The sequence below is a fragment of the Macadamia integrifolia genome, unplaced genomic scaffold (assembly GCF_013358625.1).
Source record: "Macadamia integrifolia cultivar HAES 741 unplaced genomic scaffold, SCU_Mint_v3 scaffold429, whole genome shotgun sequence".
Lineage (NCBI taxonomy): Eukaryota > Viridiplantae > Streptophyta > Magnoliopsida > Proteales > Proteaceae > Macadamia > Macadamia integrifolia.
Window position 1 is genome coordinate 32,543 of NW_024870326.1, and position 27,539 is coordinate 60,081.

At 37.7% G+C, this 27,539-nt stretch overlaps 3 protein-coding genes across 4 annotated transcripts in view; 2 read left to right on the forward strand and 1 right to left on the reverse strand.

The window, feature by feature from the left end:
• The window catches only part of LOC122068580 (callose synthase 3-like), a 34,608-nt gene extending 25,243 nt beyond the window's left edge, over positions 1–9,365 (forward strand). For both annotated transcript variants that reach the window (XM_042632438.1, XM_042632440.1), the window contains exons 34-44: positions 87–270; positions 351–510; positions 4,308–4,427; positions 4,517–4,635; positions 4,755–4,838; positions 6,926–7,038; positions 7,129–7,358; positions 7,477–8,274; positions 8,374–8,424; positions 8,667–8,852; positions 9,021–9,365. In XM_042632438.1, coding sequence (XP_042488372.1) covers positions 87–270; positions 351–510; positions 4,308–4,427; positions 4,517–4,635; positions 4,755–4,838; positions 6,926–7,038; positions 7,129–7,358; positions 7,477–8,274; positions 8,374–8,424; positions 8,667–8,852; positions 9,021–9,257 — 2,282 coding nt within the window. In that variant the 3' untranslated portion in view covers positions 9,258–9,365. The remainder of the gene's footprint in view (positions 1–86; positions 271–350; positions 511–4,307; positions 4,428–4,516; positions 4,636–4,754; positions 4,839–6,925; positions 7,039–7,128; positions 7,359–7,476; positions 8,275–8,373; positions 8,425–8,666; positions 8,853–9,020) is intronic.
• A 4,006-nt stretch (positions 9,366–13,371) lies between these two features.
• On the forward strand, positions 13,372–20,887 carry LOC122068578 (probable protein phosphatase 2C 25). The gene is made up of 4 exons (XM_042632436.1): positions 13,372–13,997; positions 14,353–14,717; positions 19,822–20,058; positions 20,163–20,887. The coding sequence occupies exons 1-4, from the start codon at positions 13,703–13,705 to the stop codon at positions 20,451–20,453; spliced, it is 1,188 nt and encodes a 395-aa protein (XP_042488370.1). The 5' UTR covers positions 13,372–13,702; the 3' UTR covers positions 20,454–20,887.
• A 2,424-nt stretch (positions 20,888–23,311) lies between these two features.
• LOC122068579 (actin-like) lies at positions 23,312–27,250 on the reverse strand. The gene is made up of 5 exons (XM_042632437.1): positions 27,067–27,250; positions 25,144–25,216; positions 24,643–25,036; positions 23,797–24,410; positions 23,312–23,674 (listed from the first exon to the last, which is right to left on the reverse strand). The coding sequence occupies exons 2-5, from the start codon at positions 25,201–25,203 to the stop codon at positions 23,609–23,611; spliced, it is 1,134 nt and encodes a 377-aa protein (XP_042488371.1). The 5' UTR covers positions 25,204–25,216; positions 27,067–27,250; the 3' UTR covers positions 23,312–23,608.
• Positions 27,251–27,539: the final 289 nt, after the last annotated feature.

A 27,539-nucleotide genomic window follows, 5' to 3' on the forward strand; every position in this document is an offset into this window, starting at 1 on the left:
AATTATGAAGTGCTTGATAACATGCTGTTTATGGTGAAATATTCTTTTTAACTTTAGCTTGTATCTTGATGGTTTCCATTGTCCAGAGTTGTTGCAAGGCTATAAGGCAGTGAATCCTGAGGAACAGTCAAAGTACCAGACGTCATTATTTTCACAGTGTCAAGCTGTAGCTGATATGAAATTCACATATGTGGTCTCCTGCCAAAAATATGGAATTGACAAGCGGTCTGGCAATGCTCGTGCGCAGGACATTCTAAGGCTCATGACAACGTTTGTGTACCAAATTAATTTGTTATTGCTTATTACAGGTATAAAATGAATGTATGATCATTTGTATTTTCATGTGGCAGATACCCATCTCTACGTGTAGCTTACATTGATGAAGTCGAAATACGGGAACCTGGCAAGGATAAGTCCAAACCGATAAATCAGAAGGTTTATTATTCTGCTCTTGTTAAAGCTGCACCCAAGTCTCTAAATTCTTCGAAGCCAGTACAACAGCTAGATCAGGTATCATATCATATTCTAGGAACTGAAGGTCTTAAATTTATAACTTATTTCATTATTTAATTGTTGGGAAAAAGGCTCTTGCCATAATGGATTAGTGCAAATCAGGTCTATGAACTAGCTGTAGCACCTGAAAATCTCAGCTGCATTTTTGTCTAGCTGTTGTCATCATAGTTTTTAAGGCGCTGCTAAGGCGTCGCCTTACCAGCGCCTTGGCGCTGATGCGGTCTAGAGATGGTAAGGCAGTGCTCCGCCTTACGTGAAGTGGCGCCTTATGGGGAGTTTTTTTTTTTTTTTCAAAACACATTTTAAAATTACTTGATGAAGATTCAAAATATAAATTTTTTATTGGTAGGTGTATGATTTTGTTAACACTTGAGATGTATGGGATCAGCTTTACTCCACCAAAAATAACCAAAACAAACAAAACAAAAACACAATTCACAAATAGGGTTTGGATTTTGTCAAGGGTTTTAAGAAAGGGCTTTGAGAATGAATCAAAGAACAAGGAAGAACCACTGATTTAGGAGACCATTTTGCTCCGGCAGCGGTGAGCTTCATTCTTCTTTGACAGGAGTAGAAATACAGTGGATGACCTTAGGGCTTAGGCACTCATTTTGGCATATAGAGGTAAGAATAATAAATACTTGTATTTTTTATGTCTTCTTTTCTTTATGTTTATAATTTTGTTTCATAATTATGTATTTATATTATATGTTAATATATTATGATGATTGATGATTGATGATTGATGATTGAATATTGATGATTGATGATTGACGATTGATGAAGATGAACTTAGTTTATTCACTTTATTGATTTGTTTTCTTGATAAATATCTTACATTGGTATGAATATAAACCTTAAATATTTATTTAACATATGAGTAATAGGATTCAACTAGGATTTGAACAAAATAGATTGGTTTTATAAGAGAATTACACAGGAACGCTTTAGTCAATAAGGCGACGCTTTATGCCTGCCTTATCGCTAAGGCACTCCGAAAGACCCTCAAACGCCTCCGTCGCCTTACCGCCTTAAAAACTTTGGTTGTCATTCATATTCATCTAGCCTCTTTTTTAACCTGCTAACATTGAAAGAACATCAACATCTAGAATATAAATTTTTTTTTTTTCAGAATGTAGAAAGATGAATTGCTGATGTTATCTGATGTAGTTGCACAAAGGGTGGGCCTTAGTGCAATGGCAAGTTTACTCCATTGTAAGACTGGTGACCAAGTGATCACAAGTTCGAGTCAGGAAACAGCCTTTCCCGAAGTGGGGTAAGGCTGTGTACATCATGACTATAACGATCCAAACCTGGGATGAGGGTAGGGGGCCGGGGAATTACAAATGGTATCAGAGTAGATCCCGACAACGTGTGGAGCCACAGCGGGACGCTATGCCAAAAGGGAGAAAGTTGTGGCACCCAAGAATACGGCAAGTACCAGACCCGCCTGGGAGATCGGTGAGGTGTCCTCACCAAGAATACGGCAAGTACCAAAGGGTTTGGGAGATCAGTGAGGGTGTGCAAACTTTAGTCCCACATTGCTTAGGGAGAGATTACTGGGCTAGTTAATAACCTCTAGCCTCCTTAACATGGCACAACACGTTTTAAAGGCTTGAGGCCCATGCAAGGATTAAAGTATCGGTATCGGTCGCCGTATCGGTCAGTCAAAATTAAGATACGTATCGGAGGGTATCGTATCGTATCGTATCGGAGATACACTAAGATACGCTAAAGATACACACATAAATGGATAGGAAACATTTTTGTAAACACTTTTGCATAAAGAATTTGTTAAAAAAAAAACTATTGATAACATGTATTATGCATAAGCACTAAATTGAGGGTATCGTACTAAGAATTCAAGGTCTGCAGTTGTCCCATAAATGTAAAATCCTTGTTCCCAGCCTTGATTTCCACTTTAGTTAGAGAGAAATATGGCTGATAGCAACTTTGGAACAAAAACCCTTCAAAAAATCGTTTTTTTCAGAAAAATTACCCATATTGGCCATTATATGACCGTAGCGCCGATACGTATCGATACTCACCGATACGTACTGATATATATATCGATACTCACCGATACGTGCTGATATGTACCGATACGTACTGATCGATACATACCGATACTCACCGATACGTACCAATACATACTGAAACGTACATTTTACCTCAATTTTATATTTTTCATAGAGTCGTATCGTATCGATGTATATTAGTGGTGCATTGATGCATATCGGTATGTATTGTAGGATATATATCGATACGAAATGACTTAAAAAATTCAATGTATCGTATCGGTGTGTATCGTATCGGTCGACTAAATTTAAGATACGTATCGGAGGGTATCGTATCGGTATCGGAGATACTTAAAACCATGGGCCCATGGGCCAAAGAAGTCAATATTGTGTAAGGTTAATGGGTCTAGTGCGTTACAATGACCCTTCCAGACCCACCTGCAGTGGCGAGAGCTTATAATAAGTGCCCCTATGAAATAGTGCTGGAAAGAGTTTGCAACCTTCTTGCATCCGTAGATTCAGCTGACACTCAATGACTTGAGTTTGCGAACCTAACCTTCTTTTTAACTTGGTGGGCTAAGATTATATGATTCTAATGGTGATGTTGGGAATAAGTTTGTCTGAACTGTTAACACTGGACGTAGGACTGCTAAGCAAACAGTATACATGGATAAAATTTTAGGCTTTTGTGGTACTAAAAATCAATATCAGGATTTTTGGTAAGTACTTCTGGAGCAGGTTGTATCAGAAGCAATAACAGTAGGCAGCAGCAGCGGCAAACTGTCATCAATATCATTAAGAGAACAGCTTCATTCAATGACTTTAATAGCAAAAACTATGACCTACTACAAATGTTGGAAACTGAAGAACTGATATACATTTGTACCACTAAACAAATCCAAAATCCTCTAGACTTCCTTTTTGGACAAGTAAGGAAGAAGAAGCAGAGGCAGAGTGTGGCCTCGGTGTAACCATTGAAGTTACCTAAAATCTGTTCTACCAGTATCAAAGAAAACTCAGAGATGACCTCTAGCAACCTGTATACTGAGACACCAACCCCAAATGACGAAGGTGTTGAATCAGGACATGAGGCCCCGGTTCTCAGCCCAAGCCTCTAGTGAACCTCTCTCCCAAATCCTGCACATCACACCCTAGGATTAGAATATCATAATCGTGTAGGTGCTTTTCTATTTCTTTCTCCAAGTCCTAGAAATTTGTGCTTTCCTGTCATCTCTCACTGGCTTGGTAGGGCTCAGCCTTGATGAGTTGAAGGTGTTGTACTCTTCATACAAGTCAGTATTGAGTCAATTTAACTCAGATGCTCTAACCCACACTCAATTGGATGATTGACAATTCTTCTGCTTTGATAAGAAACCTCATATTGATGTATGTCCTTAACTTTGGCATAATGTTTGTTTCACATGGTGAACCTGAAGCTGGTTGGGGTGCCTATAGAAACCTGCACTTATGGGAAACATATTAAAAGACAATCTATTTTGTCATTAAACTTTTACCCTATTTAGCTCATAGAACTTTAAACCTAGAAATAGTGACACCCCATTATTGAGCACAAGCAATTTATTTTGTATGTGTAATGTACTAATATCTCAATATAATTGCCGGTTTGCAGAATCTTCCCTTTGTTTTGCAAGAATTCTTGAGGCGGTCTATTAATGATTACTTTCATAATGCATTTCGCAGTGGTGGTCTCAACTATTACTGTTAGGATTCTCTTTAACTTGGGTTGCTTATGTTAGTTTGGATTTCTATGAGTAGGACATTTATCGGATAAAGCTTCCAGGACCTGCCATATTGGGTGAAGGCAAGCCAGAGAACCAGAGTCATGCGATCATTTTTACACGTGGAGAAGGGTTGCAGACTATTGATATGAATCAGGTAGGATGATCGGTATGTCTGGTCAGTTATGAGGTTAACCTGTGTCTCTGAGCCTAAAATTTGCTTCTTTAAAATGCCATGTTCTACAGGATAACTACATGGAAGAAGCATTCAAAATGAGGAATTTGTTAGAAGAATTTCTTAGAAAACATGATGGTGTGAGGCATCCGTCAATTCTTGGACTTAGGGAGCATATATTTACTGGAAGGTAGTGCCTTGACTTTGTTACTTGTTCTTAGTTGAGGTTGTGGTCTGGTTTCTGAATCAGAATGTTTATTTGTTGATGATAGCAGGTACAATCTGACATTCTTCTGATATCTTGTGCAGTGTTTCTTCCCTTGCATGGTTTATGTCAAATCAAGAAACCAGTTTTGTGACTATTGGGCAGAGACTGTTGGCAAACCCTTTGAAGTAAGATCTCTAATCGTAGTTTCAGCTAAATTCCTATTTCCTGGCTTTGTTTTAGATGCATTAACCATGCCACAGGCATTTTAGCATTAGCTTTTCTATTTAACTAATGTTGTTGTTTTGGTGTGTGCATTAATTGATTAACTTGTGTTCTAGTCCATAGATTTATCTTTCTAATGTTGGTAGGACCATCTTTGGTTGTCGGGCAAGACGGTTGGAAAGAAAAAGTTTGGAGAAGTCCGACAAGTTTCCCATGAACAGCGAAACCTCAATCCACGGGCTTTCTCTGTTTCACAGGCTTCTTGTCCATGCACTCCAAGCTCTGATTATATTCAATCAGAGCCAGATTTAGGAGATTTTCCCAGGTAAGGTGGACTGTGCCCCACTTTTCCACGACCCACAACTGTCCCAGGCCACCCTAACATCCACGTGCTGGGGAAAGTTCCGATTTCCTTCAGTTTACTATCCATCTTTTCACTATTCCAATATGTGGGGTTACACACTACTTTACTTCCATATACTTCTCTGAACTACCAGTAAGAGCCTAAGTGTCAACTGAGAATTTGTAGTACTTGAGTGTATAGTTGCAATTGATTTAGATGATTCTGGATAATATATCCGTTTGTTGATTTCTTCTTGCAGAATTGATCTTCAAATTTTCGTTGTGGTTTGAATTGTGCTTTCTTTTCAGCCATTTCTTTCTGTTATGGGTTCAGAAGGAAGTAGTTGATGTGTTTATGATATAATTTCTTTACCCAAAAAAGACTCTTGTAATTTCAATTCCCAAGGGTAAAGATGGGTTAATGGGAAGAAAATCAAGTGGTCCAGAAAGACCAGGCAATCACTTTTCCAGAAGCATCTGGAAGTTTTGAACCCCATATGAGTGTGTGAATTGCCTCTTATCGGTTAGGATTTTCCAACTTTCATCTATTTGGTTGAGCTGGATGTTTTGCCATTATTTAAGTTGGTAGACTTTAAAAGTTAGTACTGATTTTTTTCCCTTTTTTAGTGGGATTTAAAGGATGTTTTTTGCATCCAGATTTGGGGACTGCTAAAACCTAAAAGAACTTGATTCTGATTAAAGGACATGTCTGAATTGATCTCAAGGCCACATATTTCATCTAACTACAGAGTTTTCCTGGTAGTTCGTGCTCGGATAAAAATTTGGGGGTTCCTCACCTGTTGATCCATCTATGGATTTTGGTTTTAATGCGACTGTGTGAGTCATCTCTGCCAAGGTTATCTTCATTTCACCGATTTTCTGCCTTACTTTATATTTTCATTTCCTTCTTGGAAAATGTAACTGTTGGATTGTGTGTGTGTGATTATTCGCTTCAACAACAAGAAGTCAGCCTTATCCCAACTAAATGGGGATCAGCTACATGGATCGTAATCCTTCAATCAGCTTTGTTTGAGGTCATACTTGATACAACGCCTAAGATATGCATGTCTTTCCTCAACACTTCTCCCATAGTCGTTTTAGGTCTGCCCCTAGCTCTTTTAACTCTTTTAATCTGAATCAAATCACTCCTCCATATTGGAGTTTCTAAAGGCTTCCGTTGAACATGGCCATACATCATAGCAGGTCGTATGACTGTCCAAATTGATGTTTGCTTGAAAATAGCTACTGCCTTTGGGAACCACTTGGCAATTGAAAGACCTCTAGAGTTTTCAAGTACTACAATTATAATTTAGAACTGAACTTTTCACTGACCATAGAACTGTTACATGAAGAGCCTAGCTAGGAAGGCTCAAACATATATGTAGGTGGAAAAGTGCATGATTATCTTTTGTGTGGGTGCATATGTAGGTAGTAGATGGATCAAATGTGTGGTTTGTGTCCATGGAAATAGAATGAAACTGGAGGCTGAAGTTCAGCTGAGAATGTCAGAAGATGAAATTCAAAAGACTTCTTAATTAGCTAGAAATGAGTACTATGCTTAACTTCGAATGTTGGTCTGAAGCAGCTGCAGCTTCATAAGGAACAATGTTCTATCCATAACCCTAAAATTCGAAGACTACACTTTTCTTTGTGTATGCCGTTCTTAGTATATACTGATCCTCGTTTTCCTCATGTTTCTGCCCACAAGGGTGCGGTTCCACTATGGCCATCCAGACGTATTTGATAGAATTTTTCACCTGACAAGAGGGGGTGTCAGTAAAGCATCCAAGATAATCAATTTAAGTGAGGATATTTTTGCAGGTATGCTCCTAACAGTAACCTCTTTGTATTTCGAGAAATTGTTATATTAGGCCAAGCTATCTATATTTTTCATGTCGATGTGTTATGCAGGTTACAACTCTACTCTTCGTGAAGGAAACATTACTCATCATGAATACATGCAAGTTGGAAAGGGAAGAGATGTGGGTCTTAACCAAATCTCTCTGTTTGAGTCCAAGATAGCTAATGGAAATGGTGAGCAGACGCTAAGCCGTGACATGTACAGGCTCGGACACCATTTTGATTTTTTCCGGATGTTGTCATGCTATTTCACCACAGTTGGTTTTTATTTCAGTACCCTGGTAATGTTACAAAACATCTCTCTCTCTCTCTCTCTCTCTCTCTCTCTCGTAGAAAAAACATATCGACATTATGTCCTATGGTTGTTATCTGATTTGGTTTCTTCCTTTGGGCTGACAGATAACTGTGCTCACTGTCTATGTATTTCTTTATGGTCGCCTTTACCTCGTTCTTAGTGGACTCGAAGAAGGTCTGCTTGCACAAACATCCATTCAGGACATTAAGCCCCTTCAAGTGGCTCTTGCTTCTCAATCTTTTGTGCAACTTGGGTATCTGATGGCCTTACCTATGATGATGGAGATTGGCTTGGAAAGAGGATTCCGCAGAGCACTAACTGATTTCATAATGATGCAGTTACAGTTGGCCCCTGTATTTTTCACATTTTCTCTTGGAACAAAAACCCACTATTATGGCAGGACATTGCTTCATGGAGGAGCAGAATATAGACCTACAGGCCGTGGGTTTGTGGTGTTCCATGCCAAGTTTTCTGAGAATTATAGATTATACTCTCGCAGTCACTTCGTCAAGGGAATCGAGTTGATGATTCTACTTATAGTTTACCAACTTTTTGGCCGTACATACAGAGTTGCAGTGTCATATGTCTTGGTAACTTTCTCCATGTGGTTCATGGTGAGCACATGGCTTTTTGCTCCATTCCTTTTCAATCCATCAGGATTCGAGTGGCAAAAGATTGTTGATGACTGGACCGATTGGAATAAGTGGATAAGCAACCGAGGAGGAATTGGTGTACCTCCGGAAAAGAGTTGGGAATCATGGTGGGAGAAAGAGCAAGAACATCTTAGACATTCTGGGAAGCGTGGTATCATTTTGGAGATTTTTTTCGCATTACGATTTTTTATCTACCAGTATGGGCTTGTTTACCACTTGAGCATAACATCGAGGACCAAAAGTGTTCTGGTATGTTTTCACAGTTCTGTAAGTCAATTTTATCTCGTCCCTTGGGTTGCATTATTGCTGCTAATTTAGTCAACATTTCCTTGGGTTACATTGTTACAGGTCTATGGTGCTTCATGGCTTGTGATTGTTGGCATATTGATTGTTATGAAGGTTAGTAGCAGCAATCCATGGTTTCCTACTTTTGTGTGTGTGTGTGTGTGGAGAGAGAGAGAGAGAGAGAGATCAAACCTTGACGAAAGTTAATGCACTACCTTTTTATCCTGGAAAAGTAGAATTGATGTGCTGCAGAAGGTCTAATATGACACCAACTTTCATCTTAGCACTGAGTCCTAGATGTGAGCTATAATTTTTCTTGCCTTGCTTGGTTTGATGGGTTTGTTGGCTGTCTGCAGACTGTTTCTGTTGGAAGACGAAAATTCAGTGCCAAGTTTCAGTTTGTCTTCCGGTTAATCAAGGGGCTCATCTTCGTAACATTTTTCTCTGTTTTGATTATTTTGATAGCACTTCCTCATATGACAGTACGTGACATATTCGTCTGCTTTCTTGCTTTCATGCCTACTGGATGGGGATTGCTCCAGGTTGGTGAAACAGATCATTTTACCCTCATGTCCACTTATTGTTTAGTCTATGCATGTAGAGGATTGCATCTTTTCATTCAATACTATCTACATTTTAGTTTCCCTTGTCATCTTTATTCTTTCAGTGAGTTAAAAACTGTCTTTTGCTATTTTTTTTATATTCATCAGATTATGCAAGCTTGTAAGCCTGCTGTTAAACGTGCTGGCTTCTGGGAATCAATTCGGAGACTTGCTCGTGGCTATGAAATTTTCATGGGATTGCTTCTGTTCTCCCCTATTGCTTTTCTGGCCTGGTTCCCATTTGTTACAGAATTCCAGACAAGAATGCTGTTCAACCAAGCCTTCAGCAGAGGTTTACAGATCCAACGTATTCTTGGTCAGAGAAAGTCATCCAAGAATAAGTAAAATTGTCATGAATGATACCAGGTATATTCTTTAATGTAATTGATATATGTATAGTTTCTTCAATATATTTAATGTAATTGAGGTTTGTCGCCCCTCGCATCCCTTTCATGGACCTGCTCGTTCATCAAGGTCTAATGAAGATAAAAACACTAGGTGGGCTGATTCCTTCAGGTCTCGAGGCCAACAGCCTCTTAACGGAACTTCGGAATCAACCCACAAATGCAAGCGACGGAATACAAGACATTGTACCCCAACACATTTTACACACCAACCAAATGCAGGGAAGGAAATAGTATATTTAATAAAGAGAGATAAAGAGGCCCACATGTTTAATGAGGGAGGGGATAAAAAGAGAGATTATGAGAGGTAATAAGGAGAGAGAAAGAGACCTATGTGTTTAATGAGGGAGGAAAGAAAGAGAGATTGTGAGAAGTAAGTCCACATTATAACGAGTACTTCCTTTTCAATTTTCTTACTCAACAAACCAAGTTTCTTTTCAATTTTTTTACCCAACAAACCAAGTTCAACTCGATTTTATACTCTAAAATTGATTACGAGAGGTCTTGTTTGTCATGATGACGATGAAGTGTTAGGACCCGTCTGATAACGTTTTCAATAACGTGTGTTTTCATTTTCCTATGTTGAGAAACAAAATAATGGCCTCAAAACCGGTTGACAAACCTGTTTCGTTTCACCTGTTTCTTGAAACATAAATAAATTGAAATTTAAGCCTATTTATGTTTCAAAAAACGGGTTCGACAAAACAAGTCAAATTTGTTTTTTCGTTTCAAGAAATTTAGTGTGAACTTACTTCTCAATTTTCTTATTCACCAAATAAAGTTCAACTAGATTTTAGAAACTAAATTGATTATGAAAACTCTTGTTTGTCATGATGATGGTGAAGTGGTTACTTTCAATGTTGTTTTTTACCCTCAAATTTATGCTTCATGGTTAGTCTTAATGATGGTTAAATACGTAGGGCCCTTTTGATGACGTTTCTTCCGTTTCTATTTCAAGAAAAGGCAGAAACAAAAATTTCTATTTCTATAAATAGAAACGAAATTGAAGGTGTTTGATAAGTCATGTTTTTAGAAGTCGATAATAACCAGTGAAAAAATGGCCACAAGTCATTTCCAGAAACGGCGAAACAAGTTGAACTTGTTTCGCCTGGGTCGTTTCTTGAACCATAAATAAGTAGAAATTTCTATTTCTATTTCTGAAAATAAGTGGAATGAAACAGTTTTATCAAACGCTTTTTGCTCTGTTTCTGCTGTTTCTGGAAACAGAAATAACAGAAATGCGTTTCTTGAAACATTATCAAACGGGCCCGTAGTTAGCCATCTTTCTTCTTTTCACTCTCTTGCCATAATGAAAGCCGAAAATCCATGGAACCTGAACTCTCTCCATTAGGGAGAAATTTTAGGTTTACCAGCTTGTAACAGATGAGCACAGCTTTTTTGGTACGATTTCAAATTCATGGAGTCACAATTTTAAATTATGGTGTTTGGTATGATTGTTAAGCTTATTTGTGGAAATTTATGTGAAATTGCTTTCAATTTCATGTAAAAATAGCGAAGGAGTTGAGGACCTATTTCAATATTGAAATTGACTTCAATTTTTTTTTTTTATTTAATTGATTGGCTTCAATTTCAAGTCTATTATGTGCTCTAATTTAATGAGCATGTATTTATAATAGGGGTAAATGTATCAATTGACATGTTTAAAAAGAAATGAAAGCAAAATCACCCTATTTCGCTGTCTACACCACCTCCAAAGAAATATAAATAATCCATTCAACAAATTGAAATTCCAAATGAATTTCTTATCCTTTAATAAATATTTCATATTGATGCAGCTAAAACAATTATAATTTCTTGACTAAAAATCTATTTGTTAACTGTTTCATGAAATTATTCTAAAATTGAATTGAAATCATACCTAATCAACCTATCTTGGACACAGTTCTTAGGAATAGGCCATTTCGGATCAGAATCAGTAAAGCTTGACCTAATTCTTGTCAATCCAAAACAACAGATCCATGCTGGATTTCTAGGGTTTGAATTTTTTTTTTTTTCCCAAGAATTCTACAGATTTGAACCTTGATCGTTGGTTGGGTTGGCCACCCCTGATGAATCTACCCAGTCCATAAGTCCACATTAACGCATGCAGCAGACACGTTCCCATAACACAATAACATGCATGAACCTAAGAAAAGGTATCTTCCAATTCTATGCTTCCAAATCAAAATCTTCTACGGTTACTTGATTTCAAAGAAGAAAAAGACCACTCTGTAACGGCACGATAAACTTTAAAGCTAAATTCAACTAAGTAATAAAATAAGATCCGTCATCTATATCAGAGAACAAACTAGTACATGAACTTCTATCAGAATCCTTGAGAGGTGAATGTACGCAGTCTTACTCCTGTTTCGTAAAAGTTTAAGGGAAAAAAGAAACCTTTAAATTTTTAGAATAGTTTTTTTTTTTTTTTTTTGGGTAATCAAATTATTACAATAGTTGGATTACCAGAAACTTGCATGGACACTTGGGGATGCATGCCAAGTAACGATAAGGTATTTGATTGAATTAATCTCTTTTAAGTTTTGATGCGAGACAAATTCAGATTATGTACTACCTATCCAACAATCAAATTATTATACCATCTTTTTACATGCCACAATGAGGATGGATCACTTTTGAAAAACTTATCGAAGACAACTCAAGTGAGTTTTCCTATATGCGCAAAATATCAAAATTTAAGTTCAAGTAGTTTAAATTTTTTTGCCATGTGGCAAAATGAGAAATGAATGCAAGTTCTTTCAGTTTGGTAAAAATGGGGTGCAAGATGATCATGTAAATATATGAGTCCACTTTCATCTCTATTTTCGATAAAATCTGCGTAAACCAATATGCACAGGAAAAAGGAGATGGCCAAAGGAAACCTAAGCAGGGATTTTCATATGCCTAAGTCAAATTCTAGATAAACAAAATTATGAATTTCGAAATTAGAGATATAGGCTAAGAGTTGAAGAATTGATCTTTGTTTCTTACATACTGTTCACTTATTTATCGAGTGGAGACCTTCGAACTATTGACAGAGTGATCCACTTTCTTCTAATAACCATCATCATGGAACTTCCCTATTCCATAACTGTTGTTATGGAGGATTATGAGGAGATATGGAAAATTATAGGGAATTATGGGGAGTCCCTGATTGTCACTCATGGGGAGTCAATTCTCCAGTAGTTACTAGTTATGAAGGGGTTTCAGACCGACAACGGATTGGATCTTATCTCTTGCCACACTTCAATTGTTGATTGGTGAGTTGATTTTATGTACATCACTCCCATTAGTGAAATTTCAACACTAAAAATCGGTTTGGATTGGACAACTGAACATTTAAATTTTTTATTTCCAACTATGAAATCTTATTTCAAGAAACTGATGGCAGATGGGCATGAGACTCAGTTCCTCTCTAGCCCTCCATCTCCTCTACCGAACATCTGATGGTTGCAAGGGCTTTGGGGTACATGCAAGTCTCTCCCAACTGTTGTAGAAGGTGTACTAGAGGAGTTGGGGAGGGTTAAGATCCATAGGCATAGGCATACCATGGATTTAGTTCACAATATTGGTGATAGTATTGATCGTTGTCAATATTGATACATATATCAATACTACTTGAATCAATAATACATATCAACTCTAGTGGTATTGATATCAATTCTAGATCAAAATTGTATTTTTCATAAGGTTATGTGACCATTGCATTAATGTGGGGCCAGTGATAGCACACATAGAAGCATCGCCTCCCTATGTTTATCTCTTTGTTCCATCCTATAAAATGACATATCTATTCCTATTGTGATTGAAGAGAGAAAGAGATATAAGGAAGCAATGGCCTGTCAGCATTCCTTCTCCCAAAACGCATAAGATCCATATCATATCGGTATCAGTTACCAGACATGGCCGATGTGATACTGATTCTTAATACCGTGGGCCGCACGCCATATCAAGTAACAATGGCATTTTCGTTATTAAAGGCCACACAGTATGGCCTTTATGCAAAACATATCATATAAGTGAGCGAAAAGAGCTGTTCACACGCTCTCGTCAGCTTTTTCCCATTTCAGCAGTTCTTCGGCAAGAATAAAAACTCTAAGTCTTTTTGCTCTCTCTCTCTCTCTCTCTCTCTCTCTCTCAACCAAATCTCTTCACCGATCACTCTCTAAACCTAATTCGCCGTTCTTTTGCTTCTCAAATTTCTCGTTAAGGTCTCCCCAGAGGGATCTGTTCTTCACCATTTTGTTCTCTTTATTGAAGATAATCTATGGTCGTTTCTTGCTTTTCAATGATCCATCTTTTCATGAATTCTCCGTAGGAAGGTGTAATTATACTTTCCGGCCATCTCCGAAGCTTTTTAGGGTTTCTCTTTGGAGGAAATGAGGGATGTTTTCATGGTTGGCAAGGCTTGCAGCGATATGCTTGCGTCCGGTCCGGCGGTACGCCCGTATGAGCAAGGATGATGAGGACGGAGCGGACGACGCGCTTTTGTGGTGCAGACACCTTGACCGCCATTATTTAGGTGAGTTCTCAATCGCCATAGTCCAAGCTAACGAGATCATTGAGGATCAGAGCCAGGTTGAGACAGGCCCTTATGCTACCTTCGTCGGGGTTTATGACGGTCATGGCGGTCCCGAAGCTTCACGCTTCGTCTGCGATCATCTCTTCGTTCATCTGATGAGTAAGTTGTTTCTCTTGATTATTTTTATTATTATTATTATTATCTCTCGTGCTTTTGTTCCTCTATATTTCGGTAATTTTTCCTTGGTTAAATAGAAGACGAAGATTTCAAGCTATTGATAGTGCTCGGGTGGATTGTATGTTTCCAAGTTCTGGATGTGCAGTGCAAGTAATTGTGTAATCTCAATTCACCTCGAGCTTACTGGATCGTTACTCTTTGCTCAATTTTTCCATCTTCATCCCCAAGTCAAACCCCTTTTTTGTTTATAAAGTGGAAAATATTCTTTGACGTTTACCTTGGCATGATTTTAGTCAAATAAATAGTTTTTAATTCTAAATTTCGGGTTATTTTATAGGGCTTGCTCGAGAAAGTGGAACTGTTTCTGATGATGTTCTGAGGAATGCGTTTTCTGCAACAGAGGAAGGATTTCTTTCCCTTGTCCGTAAAACATGGGAAATCAAGCCTTTAATTGCTGCAACGGGTTCTTGTTGTTTGGTTGGAGTTTTCTGGAGAGGAACACTGTATGTGGCTAACTTGGGTGATTCTCGGGCTGTAGTGGGTTGTTTAGGTAGGTCAAATAACATTGTCGCAGAGCAATTGACGAGTGATCATAATGCAAGCATGGAGGAGGTTAGACAGGAACTCAGGTCCTTGCATCCAGATGATTCACATATTGTTGTCCTGAAGCATGGGGTATGGCGTGTCAAAGGCATCATCCAGGTTTTGTTCCCTACTTAACTTTTAGTAGTCACTGCCTATCAAATGTATGTATATGATAAAATTGTTTGTTATGTTGTTACTTTTTGTTGTTTCTATCACCCAAAAAGATCCTGTGTTGTCAATCTGTGATTCCAGACGCTCTAATTTAGTTCAAATTAGACCAGAAAAACTTTGATATTTCCCTCTGATGAAGCTACCAGCTAGTACAGAAGACTTAGAACGTATTGGAATAGAGCCTTTTGGGTATTATATGAAACCATTTATTCTGAAATCAATTAATATTTTATCTTTGAAAGTAAGCTCTAAAGCTATTCTATGTACACTGTAAGCAAAATTTGGTCTTCAAATGAGTGCTTGGTTATACTGAGTTAATCAGATTACCTTTGGTCAATGAGGGAAAGAGAGGCACATTTTGGTATTAATGTGAAATTTCACTCAGGAACATTAAGGTTCTTGTCTGGATCACCCCTTTTGAACCAGTGACTCTGCCATATAACTTAGAAAGTTCCCTCATAGGTCTGCTAAATCATTGATGGATTTAGGTCCAAAGAAATAATAAATGTCTTGTGAACCAGTGACTCAGACATATCACCTCGAAAGTTCCCTTGTAGGTCTGCTAAATCATTGATGGATCTAGGTCCGAAGAAATAATAAATGTCTTGTGAACCAGTGACTCGGACATATCACCTCGAAAGTTCCCTTGTAGGTCTGCCAAAATCATTGACAGATCTAGGTCTGAAGAAATAATAAATGTTTTATTTTCCTAATGATGTGAAAAAAAATCCATGTTCCCATCAGGACTCCTATTCATGAAATGACATTGGAGGAGTCACCTTCAACTATGATATTAGAGAATCCAACCAATGCATTCTGGTTCGAGATCTCTTTTTTTAGATTAGCAAGACGAGACCACAAGCGAGATTGAAAAACGAGAATATCTCTCCGAGATCTCGCTAAATCTAGCCAAAATCTCGCCAAGATTTTCCCTCTCTCTCTACTTTTTTGAAGAAAAAACACCAAGGGGTAAGAATTCTGGTGCTTTTGCTTGAGGATCTGCATTCTTATACTCATTGAAGCTTAAAGAGTAGAGAATATTACCTCCTCATCCATATTTGGAGTTACTTTTCCTTTCAAGAACCATTTTAGATAAAAAAAATGTTCTCAAACCCATTTTTTCATCGAAACATCATCAGTAGTTTATCTTATGTCATTTCAAAATTTCAAATGTATGTTAATGCGACTCATTAGTCATCAATGTTAATTGTTAATCAATTAAGTAATTATCTATAATGTCTTTTAAATTCTTAAGATTATGGTGTGCCGGTGTTGGTTGTGGAATGTGGATTGTGGAATATAGCATACTAGCCTAGGGTCCGAAGAGCGGGAGATTACTTACATAGAATAAGAAGTCAAAGTACCATTTTAAGTTTGATTTTTAAAAAATTGATGTTTCTGTTGTGTTTAGATGTCCTAAAAGTAAATACCTAGTTTCAGGGACTACAAAGACATATGACCACTGAGTCGACCGCAAAAAAATACATGATCTCGGCGAAATCTCACTTTTTTAGATTAGCGAGATGGGGGGCAAGAGCATGATCTTAAACCATGATTCTGATAAAAGTTCAGTCCTGGATGAATCACTTTCACTGATTGGACAATAAACTCTGCTATTGAACTTGAAGCTTTCCTTACTATTACTACACCCGCTAGACTGTGAGTACCCATTGACTAGCATGAAAACTTAGCTTCTCTGATCCTTCAAATGGGGGAGGGGGGGACCATGAATTTGTCCTCCTTTGCATCTGAGGGTTTGAGGGTAGATTCATTTTTGAAGCAGTTATGATATGTTCTCTTATTTCCAATAAAAACCAGTATATCCTTCGTTGCTTCGGAGTTTAAAAATGTTTTGTGGTGTTCTGATTATTACTTCTCTCCTTCCAGCTAAAACGTTTAGGAGGGTGTGAATATATCCCAATATCATTTCACTTAAGAGAATCTGATTTCTTATCATAGCTATTGTAGCTACAGCAGCTTTAATCTTACTTCTCAGATGACTGCTGGATGATTTAAGCCTTCTAAACAGATAATAAAATCAATACCACCTTCACAAAAAACAATTTGATGCTATAAGTAGCTGAAAACCAGTTAGAGATAGGTGCATTAGTGGCTTCCCGAAACAATGAAGATAAGGATGACATTAAACCTTCTTGACCTGTGAGAACCAAAGCAAGTGAAGTGGTGAAGAATAAGAGCAAATGATGAAGAGAATCATTGGTTGGTTGTTCTCTGTCACAATCCTTGGAAGACTGTACATGATTTGGAAATGCTTGCCTCAACACAGAACCCAGGATATCTTTCAAGAAAACAATATTGAACCTTAAAAATTGCACATTTGATTCATTAGAAGATATCATGCATTAGATTTAGTTAGGATGCACATGCATTATACATGAGACTTCTCTGAAGTAAAGTAACTTAATTAGTAGTTCCAAAATGTTTGTTCATCTTCTAACTCACAATTCATTCTAAAAAGCAGTTGGAAGAGTCCAGTTCATACCTCAGTACAATCAAATATCAATAGTACAAAGTACATATGATGCTTTAGAAGAAATTTTTAGTATTTATTAAGTTGATACTTCATTTTGAGTCCTCTTGCTGTTTAATGATGAAACAATTTTGACTATTGGTTGAGCTAAAATTCCTCTCTCAGTTGTAATGTAGAACTAGGATTGACAAGTCAACCTAGTCCCAATGTTGCAGAATACTCTTGGAGAACATTAGATCAAATATCAGAATAGTTCAAAACAGATTAATAACAAGGATGAGATCAGATCTGAGATTAAGAATATCAATCTCAGATTATAGGGTGTCAGAAATCAGAATAGAAGCAGATAATAAGGGGACTAATGGAATGATGAATTAGGTCTACACAGGTTCTGAAAATTGCTAACAGAGTATGCAATTTTCTGGGCAGAACTGAGAAGAAAAACTGAATTTAATACCTGTAAGAACTTGAGCAGATCAATAACACTTTGTGTAGTTGAGAGAAGAAGAAGATGAGTAAAGGAAGAGGACCTCTTGTGCTTCCCACCGCTGAGAGTCAATTGGATCAAACACCAATTCCATCAGCCTTGATCAAACACAAGACAAATTTCCATGTAGAAGACAATAGCAACAACCATTAATTTTTTTATCAAAATCATCTAGGCCTTTAGGAGCCTCCTCTTCTTTATTTATAATGTTAATGGGGGAGGGAATTACAAAATAAAAGGTTCCTCAAAAAGGAAACCAAATATTCTCCTAATACAATAGCTACTAAAAACTGAAATTAGAAACTAACTGAAATTAGAAACTAGTTGAAAAAGGAAACTAACTACTAAGGACTTGACTCAATTAATAACTTGACTCATAAGGAAACAAAATAACTCAAATCAAGTCCAACTAGAAAGGAAACTAATGAAAATGGAAACTAATTAGTAATCCCGTACTCAATCTTAGAGCCCCCTTTTTAGACCCATAAAAGTGGTCTATTACACTCAAAACACATGGGATCAAAAGCCTAACATGTATGGAACCCAACCCTAGGCTTATTCCTAATAAAACAAGCCTATTTTTGTAATTAATCTGCATCAAGTTGTTTTTCCAGGGTTATGAAAAGTGTTTGTAACATATGATACAAGATTTATTTATTTGTGAGCTTTAGAGTGGTAATTTTCTTGTGTAGTGTGATCCATAAAAGAAATGGCATAAATCTAAAATCTTTTGCATGAAGAATTCTTAGTTCCTATGGAAGTACATAAGGAAATAACTCTAATTTCATGGGTAGGGTTGTCTGACACGTTAGGAATGTTGAGAAATAAATAAATGAAAATCTGTACCACAGAAAAAAAAAAAAAAAAAATCATGCATCATGCTTGCAACGAAGTAAAAGTAACAAAAGTGATATAGTTTATGGTGCTTGCAAAAAAAAAGAAAAGAAAAGTAAAAGCTATGAAAATGTTTAATACCTTGTCATGAAGTAATCATGGCTATCACTTGCGAGTGGTGGCAATAAAACTATCTGGAGGTGTTAACTGAGGTCCATACGCTCTAGCAGTTCTTTCAAGGTGATGGAAGAGTCAACTGTGTTGTTTCTAAATTTGAATTGGACCCTTTTCTTTTCTCGACGATTAGAATGTGGATTAGAGTCAGATCATAAACTGTAGGATTTGCCAACCTGCGGAGGACATATTTGGTAAGTGGTAAAAGACTCTTTGACAATGCTGGACCACAAATATCAGCATATGTGGTTCTTTCATGAATTTCAGTTAATACCCAACAGAGCTTCCTTTGGCCAGATGGCATGTACGTAATATTCCTTCTTGTGTCAGCAACTATCTTATCATTTATTCTATGTTTTCATAGTGTTTCAATAAAGCATATACCACCTCTTTGTTTCAGTAAACTTTGGTCTTCATTTTTCCTGATCGTTTCTTCATGTGTTTGCACGCATGCCTGTGTGTGCGCGCACATGTGCTCCCTGAATCATTTTGGGTTCTTTGGACTTCATCCCCAACACCCCCCCAACCCCGCCCCACCAAAAAAAAAAAAACCAACTGCTCCATTTCTTTGCACACATGCCTCCATGTGTGTGCAAATGTACTCCCTGAATCATTTTGGGTTCTTCCAAGGTTTCTTTTCATGCAAAGTGCAAAATTGTGGTTATTGCTTTTCAGGTTTGCCCTTTTAAATTTCAGAAGCAGCTGTAGGTATTTACATCATACATAGGATCTGAATCCAAATCATATGGATTAATGGTTCACCTTCAATTTGAAAGATCATAATAGTCTGCCCTTTGAACAATATCAGGATATTTTTTGCTGAAACCATAACTAAGTAATTGGAAGAAATGTATCTTTTCTACTTATCTGTCTACTCTGTGCATCTTTTATATGCATCAGATTTGGTAAGTCTATCTTAATTTGTATATGAGTCATGTTCAACTTTTCACATCTTCCAAATGTTTTCCTTCTTGTTATATTTTCTAAATGAAGTAACATTTATAATATCTTTTACCATAACATTTGTTTCATCTCCTGCCCTTCCTCCATTGGTCTGTCTGTAGGTGTCTAGATCTATTGGGGATGCATACTTGAAGAAACCAGAGTTCACTATTGGTCCATCATACCCACGGTTTCGGCTTTCAGAGCCGCTACAGAAGCCTGTTCTATCAGCTGAACCATCCATATATTCAAGACCCATCCGACCTCAAGATAAGTTCCTAATATTTGCATCAGATGGGCTTTGGGAACACATGACAAACCAGGAAGCTGCTGAGATTGTGTATAATTATCCACGAGCAGTATGTTGTTTTCCTCCATTGTGTTTTTGTTCTCCTTATGCATTCCTCTTCATTTCAGTTCAGGAACTCTCCTCCTCACATTTCTCCCATTAATGTGTGGGTAGGGAATAGCAAAGCGACTGATCAGAACAGCTTTAAGCGAGGCAGCTAGGAAGAGGGAAATGAGGTACGATGACCTCAAGAAGGTCGAAAAGGGAGTCCGACGTTTCTTCCATGATGATATTACTGTGGTTGTTATCTTCATAGATCATGAGTTGCTGGGAAAAAATGCATCTGTACCAGCTCTGTCAGTACGAGGGTTCAACGACACAGTTGGGCCATCAGATTTTTCTGTTTTGGAGGGGAATGCTATAGATGCTAGCTCAGAAATCCAATGCGACTCTGCTTCATTTTGAACTGATAATTTCTACCAGATTCTGGGAACCTGCCCTTTATGGTGCATGCTACCCTTCTTGCAACTGTTGATACCTATTTCATATTATTCTGTTTGTCCTTTAGCACCTGTTCTTGTGATCCTACTCCAATTTTATTTGAATCCATTTTTTCATCTTTTCCAAGAACAGGTTCGGCATCTGTCGGGGTCTCACAGGTTTCAAAGTGATGCATGTTCGAACTGTGCAGTTCATGCTTCTGTGCTTCATTGCGACAAAACCTTCGGCTCCCGTAAACCATTTTGAGAGTTCTCTGTTAATGGTCCTGTTTGTTCTCTTGTATAACTTTTCATGCAAATGATATTTTACATGCAAATTTTACTCCATGTAACATTTTCTTATTTTGCATTAAAACAAATTGCAAAAAATCCTGTTTTTACAGGACAATTTTCTTTTCAGCCTTTTTACCCGGATCATTACTTATGCTTCGAAAATGGGAGGGCCTTGGTGCAAGGATAAGATTTCTCTATTGCACCCAGTGGCCGTGGTTTGAATCATGGAAATAGCCTCTGCAAAGTGGGGGTAAAGTTGTATGCTTTGGATAAGGTTGTGTACTTCTGCCCCTTTTTTTTGACAGGTGAGTTGTGTATTTCTGTCTCTTCCTAGACACCGCAGGAGGTTTGTGCATTAGGTACATCAAACACTGTTATGTGCATGGAGATTAAGATGGAGAGAATTTAAGAGATGGAGACGAGAGAGAATACAGAATATAAAGGAGGCTAATTAGGAGAATGCCAATCTCTTATCTCGTAAGAGAAAATATAGGAATCTCTTAAGAAAAGTTATAGGAAATGGGTTTTGGTTAATTAGGTTTTCTCATGAGAGAAATAATTGAGATTTTGTACTTATCTTTTTTATTTGAAAACACTAATAAATAGGCAGTCGTTACATAATTTTTCCCTTCACTTCTTCAATTCGGTTACAACTTACAATTACTTCTACTATTTATACAAAAATAACTGTCACCCACTAATACCCTACAATATAAGCACCTAACGGTCCTCACACAATCTCAAGGTTCAATTTGTGAAGTTGAATGGAAGTGGCCAACCCACTTCTATGTCTTGATAACAATCAACAAAGCAACATCTTTTTCAAAATTATTTTTCAGCTTTTGCAACTTAATTACATTATTTTCCATGGATAGCATTAACTTTTTCAATATCAAACTTGGCTTGAGAATCTGTCTTTCATTGATTACGAACAACTCGAGGTTGATCAGTTTGTTTGGGGCCTTCTCAAGTGGATGGTTCACTTTAAGTTTTATTTCTTTGGTTGGTGCAACGGTCGTTTTTCTTTCTGTCCACACTTGACAGTGAAAACCTTCCATCATTGCTTTGGATATTGCAATAATGTTACGAATGTCTGATCGTAAATCTCCATTAATGTAGAGAGAATTTAGGAGATGGAGACAAAAGAGAGAAAATAGAGAATATAAAGAGGCTAATTAGGAGGATGCCAACATCCGAGCTATGCCTCTTTCCTAGAAATTATTGAGATTTTCCACTTATCTCTTCCATTCCAAAAACGTTAATAAATAAGCTTAATAGCCGTTACATAACTTCTCCCTCCATTTCTCCAATTCGATTACAACTACTCCTACTACACCATAATTACCTATTACTTCATGACTCTAGCAGTTATAATAAAAACAATTACTTAATAATCTATTAAAATAACAATTGCCCACTAATCCCCTACAACATAACCACCTCACACGATGTTCCTTTGAGTATGTAACAAACACCTTATCTTTCTACCAAAAAAAATAACAATTACCTTATCTAGCAATATTTGTTACCCTCAGCATTTTGGTTCGGAGCCAGGAGATTCTGAATTTGATTCCATTCCATTCTGAATTGGTCGGAATTAGTCGGGAATTGGTTAGAAGAATAGGAAGTGGGATCAGGTTCGGCGGATCCACATGATCAGCTTCCAATATTTGATACAGTGGTCCCACCTATATTTGTACCATATTACTATGTGTTGAGGTATTTTTGTTGTGAGCCAACGGAAAGAGTTATATTTGGGAACCTCTTCATCACCCAAAGTGCCAAGCTCTTACAAACATTGTCAATGGGGTTAAGAGGCGCAAGGGTTTAAAACCCAGGAATCAGGATCTGAATCGGTGGAACTCAAGACTAAAGCATTTGTTTCCATGCAGGATCAGTTTCGGTTTAATACTTTAATTGCACATTTTTATGATGCGGGATTGGGGGATGCTCCTGGGAGGCTTAGGACTTATTTCAAATCCATGTAGCCATTTTCATTTAGTTAAGATAAAGTTATGATTGTTGTTGATTGGGGATGTTAATTTTCATCCCCATGATTACCTTTCATGTCAACATTCCAGAGTTGTGTTACCTTTCATGTCAACATTCCAGAAACAACTTGTGATCAACCAGGCATTCGGTCGGATTCTGAGATCTCTCACTACTTGCCGATGACAACCCCAACAACACCGAGCTGTAGTTATAGATTCAAATCTTATAGTTTATCCATGTTATTAAGACATAAGAATACTTTCAGTAAGACATTTTGTTGATTACGATTTTACAGTTGGATTTCTAACACATTGTAGCAGAGTAGTAAAGAACTAGAGAAGATTTGATTAACTTAGGTTATCCTCTTCCTTTTTTGGGGGGGTAAACTTTGGTTATAATCTGGTGATAGATTAATATGAATATAGATTGTAAATAATGTGTTTTAGCTTTCTGTACTCTTTTGCTCTTCAAAACCAGATCTAAGGGTCCCACTTTTCTTGCATTCCAAAATATGAATTCTGACGAGAAGACGAACTAAAATAAGATTAATGTAAACGATTTAACATGGAAAAGATATTTATTGGTTTTAGTTAATCAAAAAGAGCTCTAAAGAAGTAATGGCAGACCACTGATTCAACCCAAACCAAAGCAGTATTAATACACAACTTCTAAGAAGAAATAACAATGAAAAAATTGGATCCCAGGTGTGAAATTTCACCCCCTTCGAGTTCATTAGATTGAGAGACAGAAGAAACGGGAAAGAAGGAAGAAAGCAGCGTCCTCGAGATGTGCTCGATCAAAAGCATTTTCATGACTAGGGGGTTTCTGTTATATCTTCGCAATAGTCTTCCATGATCAGAAGCATTTCCTATGCACGATCGATGGACCGGATTCATCATACTCGGCCTTCGCAATCCACATCTGCACCCAGCAACAAAAATTGCATTACAACCAGACATTCTCCAGGGACACAATCCAGTTCAACATACTATGGCTGGTGTGCACAAGTGAACAAAATGCATAAATATGATTGGAGAAAGTACCTGCTGGAAAGTGCTGAGGGATGCCAAGATGGAGCCTCCAATCCAGACACTGTACTTCCTCTCAGGAGGAGCCACCACCTTGATCTTCATGCTACTGGGAGCCAGTGCAGTGATCTCCTTGCTCATTCTGTCAGCAATGCCAGGGAACATGGTAGAGCCACCACTGAGGACAATGTTTCCATACAGATCCTTCCTAATATCGACATCGCACTTCATGATAGAATTGTAAGTGGTCTCGTGAATACCAGCAGCCTCCATACCAATCATGGATGGCTGGAAGAGGACCTCTGGGCATCTGAAACGTTCAGCTCCAATGGTGATCACCTGCCCATCAGGGAGCTCATAGCTCTTCTCCACAGAGGAACTGGTCTTGGCTGTTTCTATTTCTTGTTCATAGTCCAGGGCAATGTAGGCCAGTTTCTCTTTCATGTCTCTCACAATTTCACGCTCTGCAGTGGTGGTGAAAGAGTACCCACGTTCGGTCAATATTTTCATAAGGGCATCTGTGAGATCACGACCTGCCAGGTCAAGACGCAGGATGGCGTGCGGTAGGGCATAGCCTTCATAGATGGGAACCGTGTGGCTGACACCATCCCCAGAGTCCAGAACAATACCTACATAAACCAACATCAATAAATTTGTGAGTACTAATTACCATGAAAAAAAGGCAGAAAAGTCAAAAGCAACAGCCCCAAAGAACTACCATCCTCATTATCAGTACAAGAATCTCCACCATTTGTGCAGTTTGAAGAGAAAGCCTTTGTTAGCTTTCCCCCTTCCCCACACAATTCTTAATATCAGACATCACGAAAGAAATTTAACCCATAAGATGATGGTGTTACTTACCAGTTGTACGACCACTGGCATAAAGAGAAAGAACAGCCTGGATTGCAACATACATGGCAGGAGCGTTGAAGGTTTCAAACATTATTTGGGTCATCTTCTCACGATTAGCCTTAGGGTTGAGAGGTGCTTCAGTGAGAAGAACAGGGTGCTCTTCTGGGGCCACACGAAGCTCATTATAGAAGGTGTGATGCCAGATCTTCTCCATGTCATCCCAATTGCTAACAATTCCATGCTCAATTGGATATTTCAGAGTTAAAATACCACGCTTGGACTGAGCCTCATCTCCAACATAGGCATCTTTCTGCCCCATACCAACCATCACACCAGTATGTCGGGGGCGGCCAACAATGCTAGGGAACACAGCCCTTGGAGCATCATCTCCAGCAAATCCAGCCTATTTATTAAAATACATTCAGATGAGGCAAAATGTGAGTTCTAAAATCATTATGAATAAGTGTACAAACATAAGAACAAAATTTGCAATAAATAATGGTTCATTACCTTGACCATTCCAGTTCCATTGTCACAAACAAGAGGCTGAATATCCTCGGTATCTGCCATCTTCTATCGGTTACTGAAGAAAGCACCAAATTTTGGTAAGCAGATTATTAAGGCAGAGAACTTTAATATTATAGCGGTCACCTCAAAACTATCTATATTATCTGATAGATGCTAAATTATGACAAATAGGTTAGACAGCCAACAAAAAGGAAATCCAGAAGAGCCACCAAATAGGTTATGAAGTGTTGAAGTCCAATTCGTTTGTAACATGGTTCGACCATCTAGAGAATGTATAAAGCTGTTTTCTGGTTGAAACACCGAGGCAAATATGATGGCAAAGCATGCTCGCTATTTTCTTTTCCATCTCAAATCAACCAGTTGAGAAATGGTTAATTCCTTCCATTAGTCAAAAATCAAAATACACATTTTCATTCTATACAAGCCAGTTCATTTGAATCAGATATACAGTCATATACCAACTGTGCAGGGGTTGCAAAAACCACCAGAACATGGCAAAGAAGCATAGTGAGGATAAGATAATAACCACAATAAAAATAATTCCGAACAATTTACAGTCATAGACTACTGGATAGCAATAGAAGAACATACAATGATACCAAACCACAACTGTTTTTTTGGATTATGTTGTCAGCATTACAACTCAAAACCACTAGAAAATAACACCAGATCTAGGTGGTAAGAAAGAATGAGTGAAAATATAAAGCAAGAAAAAAAACTAAACCAATAAAATTTTAAGACAATTGAGCTGACGATAATGGAACTCATTAAAGGGCATAAACGGAAGAGAACATTTTGAAATAGGGAAAATGAGAGTTAGAAGAAGAATATCCATTTGAAAGGAAAAAAGGATTAAGTGGTCATATGGCTATATGATAATGCCCACTATAACTTTTAGAAACAAGTCAAATTCACAAGATCAATAACATGTTTTGAGAGAATCAGTTAATTTTACATCATAATTCAGGCCTAAGAAGCCCATATCACTGAATTTAATAAAGGTACTATACAATATCTCACCCCTCACCCCTCACCCCTCCCCCCTCCCATGGAAAAAAAGTCCAATTGCACCTGTTGATTTCACAATACAATCTTCAAAACATCGAGGGGACACAAAGAAACCATATCATGTAAAAATGTAATCAATCTTCTTTCATCCCAAAGGAAAAATCAATTCACTTATGTAATTCTGTAATTGCGACGATAAAAACAGTCAGGAATACCAAAGAGCATGCGCAACCCCAAATATATGAAATGAACAAACTACCAGTACAACCAGATGACGATCAAAGTAATTTTACAAACAAAACATTCAATTCCACCAAAAAAAAAAGCACGAAATGTGGAAGTGGAAGAAGAACAACCACCGGCCAGATCATTTGTGGTGGAGAATGCAATTAAACCAGTACAATATCAATTGCCAAAACTGATCCAGCTTTCTCAATGAACGCGATTGCAATCACAAAGCAATTCGTGTACTTAACAACAAAAAAAATTTACTCTTAACACCAGCTCCATATAAGAACAAACAAAATTAATTCCCCAATAACCTAATGAGAAACCAAATGCAGATCTAGAGCGAGGACCTATCCAAAACAGATCGATCAAAAGACATGACATGCTAGAAAAAAAGTAAACTAAACAAGCAGAGCCCCTAATTGATGATCCCAAATCCCACACATACAGAAAATGCAAATCAATGTATGACAAATTAGTTCCATGTTGATCAAAGTAAAGCCAAAATAAAACTCAAATAATCGATTTTTGCAAACATAAAAGGGAAGAAACAAAGAAAAATATAATCATCTCCTTGTCCTCATCAAATAGCGATCGACCGAAACGTTCATTTACAGATCGATCTACTAAAATTCTCCCTGAAGAAAATGAGAAAAGCACTGTTTTTACCTTTGAAACCCTAGATCGCGCGTTCGTGAGAACCTTCGAAACGCTTCTTCTCTCTTTCTCAGAGGTCTTTCTCAGCTCCCTCTCTACCTTCCTCTCACCTTCTCTCTCTCTCTGGTTAACGACCTCTGATGCAGAGCTGCCCGCCCTTTGTTTTAAAAGGAAAAGGAAAACTCGTCCAAATGACACTCCGTCCGAAAGGAAATTCTGCTTAAATGAACTGCAAATTCACTTTTGTCAATCCCAACCGTTCGTTTTTTTTCTAACTATATCTACGGTCACCATGATGTGTCAGAGCAACTGTAGATACAGCTGTTTCCGGTTTCAATGACAAATATACCCTCCACATTTTAAGAAATCGCCAATTAATCTCTCTCATGCAATGGGAGGGTAAAAGTTTCAAATGCACCCCTTCTTCTCTTTTCCTTTTTTGGGTATATCAAATGCAGTTCTTCTCATGCCAATTTTTTTTTTTT

What these genes read in the sequence shown, in the direction of transcription:
- LOC122068579 (XM_042632437.1), bottom strand. Translation starts at nt 25,203, where the DNA reads ATGGCAGATACCGAGGATATTCAGCCTCTTGTTTGTGACAATGGAACT. An exon ending in TGCCAGTGGTCGTACAACTG is followed by an intron (nt 24,411 to 24,642) that starts GTAAGTAACACC and finishes TGGTTTATGTAG; the next exon opens with GTATTGTTCTGGACTCTGGG. An exon ending in CCCTCAGCACTTTCCAGCAG is followed by an intron (nt 23,675 to 23,796) that starts GTACTTTCTCCA and finishes TGCTGGGTGCAG; the next exon opens with ATGTGGATTGCGAAGGCCGA.
- LOC122068578 (XM_042632436.1), top strand. Translation starts at nt 13,703, where the DNA reads ATGTTTTCATGGTTGGCAAGGCTTGCAGCGATATGCTTGCGTCCGGTC. An exon ending in GTGTCAAAGGCATCATCCAG is followed by an intron (nt 14,718 to 19,821) that starts GTTTTGTTCCCT and finishes GTCTGTCTGTAG; the next exon opens with GTGTCTAGATCTATTGGGGA. An exon ending in TGTATAATTATCCACGAGCA is followed by an intron (nt 20,059 to 20,162) that starts GTATGTTGTTTT and finishes ATGTGTGGGTAG; the next exon opens with GGAATAGCAAAGCGACTGAT.